The following is a 6,493-nucleotide window of genomic DNA, read 5'->3' on the forward strand; positions in this document are numbered from 1 at the left end:
AAAATATATCTATACCACACATACATATATATGCATATAAAGCAAAAAAGAATAAGAAAAGTAGAAGAAAACAACTGTTTGCCCTAGAAGCACGACGTCTTCCAACTTCTTGGTGGAGACGATTTTGAAGGACGCACATGTTTGGAAGCTCGTTGTTACTGGCGTCTTGTGTCTTCATAGTCTTGTACACACCTCCAAGACTTTTATAAGCACCGACCTTACAATGAGTTTTGTGAACCATACGAAAATTGCTACGCCACATCTGCCAATAAAGATTGGTCAACCATACCCAAAATAAATAACCAAACAATATAATTTCTTTTAAATTTATCGTTTCCTTTTGACAACATTTTCAACGTTGCCAACCCCAATTTTCAAAAGAAAGGCGATATATAATAAGATAAATGGTTAAAGGTGTCTTATAGTGTTTTTTAATCTAAAGAAGTAATAAAGTGATCAAAGAAAGCTAAAAAACTTTTTTGATATTGTATAACAGATATACGATTTGATAGTTTCCAAATATATAACCTTTTCATAGACCAAAAAAAAAAAAAAAAAAAAGTTTACGGTTTACACACGAGGTACCCCATCCCATCATGCTTATCGCTCTTGTTTGCCAACATTAGCATGTGGCTAAGTTTCATACATGTTTCTTTCTCCTTTTTCCAATGGGGTAAATTATGTCTCCACGAATTCAAAAAGAGTTCCTTTTTATATGATTAAAACAATGATACTAGCCTACTAGGCTTATATTTCTATTCCATAATTGTTTATAAAATGTACATTAAAAATGATTTATTAAAATAAAAATTTATTTTAGTTAACTGAACTCATTCGAGACAACCATGACTGCCATTTAGTCGAGTTTTTTTCAAGCAACTCGAGCTCGACCTTGACTCGATTATTTACCGAGCTTTTCGAGTTTTTAATATATTATGTATATATTTATATATAATTCCTAATAGTAAAACTCAAATTCTATAAGGGCTATTTGAATATTTTCAAGTTTTTTTAGTCGAGTTCCAACCATGTATATATATACAAGCCAAACTCAGCCTTTTTCAAGCTTTTCGAGCCGAGATCGGATCATATTAGTGGTATAACAAGTCGGGTTCGAACTTACACACTGAAAACTCGACGGGCTATCGAGTCAAGTTTGAGTCATGTTGAACTCAAGCTCGGCTCCGCTCAATAACACCCAAAAGACAACTATACAATAAAAACGTCGTTTTTTTAGTCTCCAAAAGAAAGAAAGTATATTTTCCATAAGTGTGACGAGAGCGCCGGTTTTTTAGGCTATACGGAGTAAGGCGTCTTTTTGTCTTTTTTTGCTACAAGAAGCCCTAGAAAGCCCAAAGAAGCCATGCACATTGCCGCAAGGGGCGTTATTGATCAAGAAACAGCGCATGGCGTGAAAAATTCGACGCCTCCATTTGAAGAAGCAAAAGATCCGTTGGTTCAGTGACCCCACCCAATTTGAAAGGCATTATAAAGAAGCCTTGCTCCATGTGAATATGGGAGAAAGCCCCTTGATGACTTGTCAAAAGATGCTCTTAGGAGGGGCATTATGAGGAAGCCTTACTTTTCTTAGTCTTAGTCTCCAAAAAAAAAAGTATATTTTCCATAAGTGTGACGAAAGCGTCATTTTTTTAGTCTCCAAAAGAAAGAAAGTATATTTTCCATAAGTGTGACGAGAGGGACCAAGCGAGGAAAAAGAGTCAACTATTGGTCAAAATTAAGTTGACCCGACTATCAATTACTCCCTATAAAATATCTCTCTCGATAAAATCACGGATCCTCTTGTTATAAATAAATACGCCTTCGGTTATTGCTTTAAAATCATTAATTAATATTTCTCCAAATATCACGAGGTGTTTGGCCGGTAAATCAGCCTCTCAATAAATAAATAATAAATTAATATAATAACATGATTAAACGATCAAACCTGAATTAGTGTGTGTGTGTAAAAAATGGGAATGGATGAAAATGGTGGATCATTTGTAGCAGTTAGACGAATCAATCCAGCAGGTCTTGATCGTAACAACACTACTACTTGTCACACTTCTTCTTCTTCTTCAGGTATATATTCAAATATATAGATATAAATAGATATTTTATAACTTTTGTATTAATATTGGATCTGTATTGTTTTTAATTCACATTTTACATCATATACATTTTAAACATATTGCCAAACTGTGATTAGCTCCGATTTAAATTTTTTATCTAACTTAGCCAAATGATAGATATACATGATTATATTGTATCTATATGTGTGTGTGCATTTAGTTAGGCGAATATTGTATTTTGTTACTTGATTGATGAAAAATGTTTTGATAGTTTGATGATATGGCATTTCTGAATTTTTGAAAACTTATAATGTACTTACTTTGGTCACCGTCTTGTTGTAATAGACGACGTTGTTGCGGGCTCAACAGCATGGCTTGGCAGAAGCCTTTCGTGTGTTTGTGTTCAGAGACGAGAAGGTGACTCTCGCCCCTCGTTTGATTTGACACCTGCCCAGGTATTTGTTTTAACGGATTAAGATATATGTTCTGTTTTTCCTTTGTATATTGTTGTGTTTTGATTGTTTTCAGTTTACGAGTTGTCGCTTACAATAGAGGTTCTTTGTTGGTCTGGACTTGATTCAATGATTTTTATTGTTTCTCGCCCACATTGCTTGTTTGTGATAACATAGTTCCAATCTAGTATTGATAGTTACTGAGAATTACAATATTGATAGTTCCCATCATATATGTTTAGAGAAGTTGTATGTGTCGTAGATCATTGATAAAGGATCATGTTTTAATATAGTACATTTGTTGTGTTTGTTTGCAATGTGTTTGCAAGTCATGTGGTGTTTTCTGTTGGTGATCAAACATTGTTAACTGTTCTTTAAGCCATTCTTAGGGAGATGGTGTGAGCATCGACGTTTGATGTTATCTAGACAGAATGAAAATTATACTTATCTACTTCGAGTTTTGGTCCATGCGTGATAGACTGATAGAGGCATGATAGCGCTTTCTCTTGATGGTGAAAGCAAATATTCTATTCACTTTAATGGTTTGGTCTTTGTGTTTTCACTATACCGTGTTCAAATATCTTCAAGCAGAATATAAGATAAATATGGACTCATGCTTACTATTTGCATGCTGCTGTTAGGAGGATTGCCTAATGAGGCTGCAAAACCGTTTAGACATTGCATATGATGGCTCAATTCCAGAACATCAGGTACTTTCCTTGGTGTGTATTAAATAATATCTATATGTATGCAATACCAGCAAAATCTGCTGATACTCTTGCTTGTGAAGACATACACGGTTACTTTATGTCTAAAACAGTGAATGGGCTGTGTTTATTTATGTTCTATTTTTATGTCGTAGGAAGCATTAAAGGCATTATGGAAAGCTGCCTTTCCTGAAGTGGAACTCCGTGATCTAATATCAGAGCAGTGGAAGGATATGGGATGGCAAGGAAAGGATCCTTCCACAGATTTTCGGTAATTGTTTCTCCTGTTTTCGATGAAGACTTTCACTATGATATATATTCATTAATCCCGAAGTCCTGTTATAGGGGTGGTGGATTTGTATCACTGGAGAACTTGCTGTATTTAGCCAGGAATTTCCCGGTACGCCCCTCTCATTCTCTGTTGTATTTGATTAATATATACACGTCTTGCATCTACAGATATCTGGAGAGATAATGTTAGTGCCTTGAAATTTACATACTATTGTTTTGAAATATTTAAATAATACTTAGAAATTTGTTAAGCATATCTTAAAGGAAGTCGAGCTTCAAGATTGTTGGTCGTTTGTGTGGAAATTAATTATCATGTGCATACATGGTGATGTAGTTCGGAATATACATTAAGGTGATTAAAATAAGGGACATACAGCTTAAAGTAGAACATAGAATGTATAGAAGTGTTCATAGGCATTAATTAAGAGTCTAGATATGAGCTTGACTTTTTTTTGCAGAAATCATTTCAAGATCTTCTTCGCAAGCAGGAAGGTGAGAGGGCCATGTGGGAATACCCTTTCGCTGTAGCTGGGGTGAACATCACGTTTATGCTTATTCAGATGCTTGATCTTGAAGCAGGTTAGATATTTTTTGTAACTTAACGTCACACTTCTGCAGACTTTTGGGTTTAGTTTTCTAAATGCATAACGAATCTTTGTGAAACATGGTTTGAATTTTTTTCTTTTCAAAATCTATTTCTGACTTATGCTATTTGGCACTTGTAAGTATATATGTTGGCGAGTTTTTGGATGAATCATGTTATCGTTCCATCAACCTTTGAGTAAAATTTTGTCACGGATTTTTTAATACTCGTATATCCGTAGTTTGATTCTAGTAGAGATGCACTTATATTTTGACCGTTTTTCATACTAATTGTGTCTCAACTGTGCAGTAAAACCACGGACTTTTGTTGGAGCAACCTTTCTGAAATTTCTTTCAGGTACATTCAGCCTCTTTAATTATTTGTCACATGATTTCTTTCTTAATGTAGGAATCCTAAAATAACTCTATATACATAATTCATGTGAGAATTAAGCACGAAGAAGGTAATTCATAGTCTGCAACCATATCCAATACTTTACTGTTTGAAAAGCTGCAATCCGTTTCTTCATTTATTCATACTTCATAGTGATATAAAGCTATTGTTGTAGCAAACTTAGTTGCTTTTTATTGATTATTTGCCATCCCTTTGTAATTTGACAGAAAATGAATCAGCATTTGACCTTCTATATTGCATCACGTTCAAGTTAATGGATCATCAATGGCTTGCCATGCACGCTTCTTACATGGATTTCAATGTACGTGCTTTTGTTAGTTGCATTTTTTGTTGAAAGTGAATATGTTCCATTATTAACTACTTAAAAATCGTCCATATAAACCTTCTAGTAGCTCTATATGACTATATGTAACAAAAGGAGCTATATATGGCCTACTACTCATGCAGAGGTGGCAAGATCGGCCTAATGACACAAGGTTGGGGAACTCACAACTTGGACTCGGCTCGGCCGGGGTATGAGTTAAGAGTACTTGTTGACTCGGGGAGTAATTGGGGACTATTGAGATCGGAATTGTTACATATAAAAATAATAACTTTTTGAAATAATTTGTAATAGAAAATTTAAAATAAACTAGGAACTTCGAACTTGAACATAGTTGTTTAAAAACATGAAAAGAATACTTTAGAGTTCAAACATTATATATAAACATAGACATAATACTTCAAAGTTCGAATATATAAACATTATTTGATAGATTCTCACTTTGCTTAATGATTTGAGTTTGTGTGGATTGGCCCAACCCTAAAAGGGTTTCAGTGTTTCACTAAAATTTCAATTTAAAAGAAGAAAGTTGACTGATCTTGACCAAAGTTTGACCTGATTTGACCTACTTTGTAGTAAGAATTGGGCCGATTCACCTCTGCTGACCTTGAGTAGCGACTACTTGCTAAGGGCATAGTAGAACGATTTTTACAACCATGTGAGTTGATCAATATGGGTCTAACGGGATAAAAGTCAAAAGTCTGTTTTTAATGCATGTCTCCCGATTTGTAATTATTAAAGTTTCTGTAGTTGTCAGATAAGCTTGTTATCATAATGATAACTTAACTATTAATAGAAGGACACAAGTCGTTGTGGAAATACTAAAAATGGACCTGTGTCAAATCTTTGACCAGTTACCCAACCCATCCATCTCGCCACCTCCATTACTTTGCCTAGCATGAAACGGGTTCCAACTGTTCCTTTTCCCATGATACAGGCTGTGATGAAATCAACGCGTCGTCAGCTGGAAAGAGAACTTTTACATGATGACGTGACCCGGCTAGAGGAACTACCTTCCTATGGTCTTCTAAGTTGATAGCATATAGTTTTATTTGATTGAAGAATTTTCACAAAAATGATATGTTGAGTGACTGATCTATAGCGAATTACCATCCCAATTAGACAATGAACCAATAGTCCTTTGTTTTTTGATAAATAGATGAGCTTTCGGCTTTTTTTTTCTTAGTCCCTAGAGAAATTGGAAGTTAAATATATTGAGTGTGTAGTTTCTTCTATGAGGTTAAACTGATGTATTTTGCCTGAGATATCTGCATTTGTCGTTCATTGTTTCATGTTTTCCCCTAGAATGATTGTTGCCATGAGATCTTACTTATTTTCAAATTCAAACACAATATTTCCACTTATTTGCTGAAAACTTTGCAAGCAATTTTACACTACTAGATATTCGAATGTAACAGTTTGCAATTTTCAAAAGTTATGTTAAAAACCTTTATTGGCTGAATGAACCTGAGATTTTAGATGTGATTGTTGTAGATTATGCAAAAAGACGGTTGTAAGTATATTCCATTTACTTGACATGATGCCCATAAATTTGAAAACAGAAAGCAAATAGGTCATTGATTTGATGTCGTAAACCAGTAGAAGGATAACGAGAAGGGAAATTTACACGGTCTTCGGTTACTTTGAAATGGTAC

The 6,493-nt window shown here is 34.4% G+C and overlaps 1 protein-coding gene across 1 annotated transcript; it reads left to right on the plus strand.

Annotated features, from left to right (window-relative positions):
- The first annotated feature begins 1,825 nt into the window (after window positions 1-1,825).
- Window positions 1,826-6,102, plus strand: LOC122581863 (ELMO domain-containing protein C-like). The gene is made up of 9 exons (XM_043754173.1): window positions 1,826-2,079; window positions 2,415-2,524; window positions 3,163-3,231; window positions 3,384-3,499; window positions 3,574-3,628; window positions 3,978-4,098; window positions 4,412-4,459; window positions 4,723-4,817; window positions 5,776-6,102. Exons 1-9 carry the CDS (start codon window positions 1,971-1,973, stop codon window positions 5,872-5,874), a joined length of 822 nt encoding a protein of 273 aa, XP_043610108.1. The 5' UTR covers window positions 1,826-1,970; the 3' UTR covers window positions 5,875-6,102.
- The last annotated feature ends 391 nt before the right edge of the window (window positions 6,103-6,493 follow it).

Source organism: Erigeron canadensis, chromosome 9, assembly GCF_010389155.1.
Source record: "Erigeron canadensis isolate Cc75 chromosome 9, C_canadensis_v1, whole genome shotgun sequence".
NCBI lineage: Eukaryota > Viridiplantae > Streptophyta > Magnoliopsida > Asterales > Asteraceae > Erigeron > Erigeron canadensis.

Excerpts from the sequence above, each read along its gene's own strand:
- LOC122581863 (XM_043754173.1), top strand. The coding sequence starts at position 1,971 with ATGGGAATGGATGAAAATGGTGGATCATTTGTAGCAGTTAGACGAATC. Across the intron at positions 2,080-2,414 it reads CACTTCTTCTTCTTCTTCAG|ACGACGTTGTTGCGGGCTCA; the intron begins GTATATATTCAA and ends TTGTTGTAATAG. Across the intron at positions 4,460-4,722 it reads CTTTCTGAAATTTCTTTCAG|AAAATGAATCAGCATTTGAC; the intron begins GTACATTCAGCC and ends GTAATTTGACAG.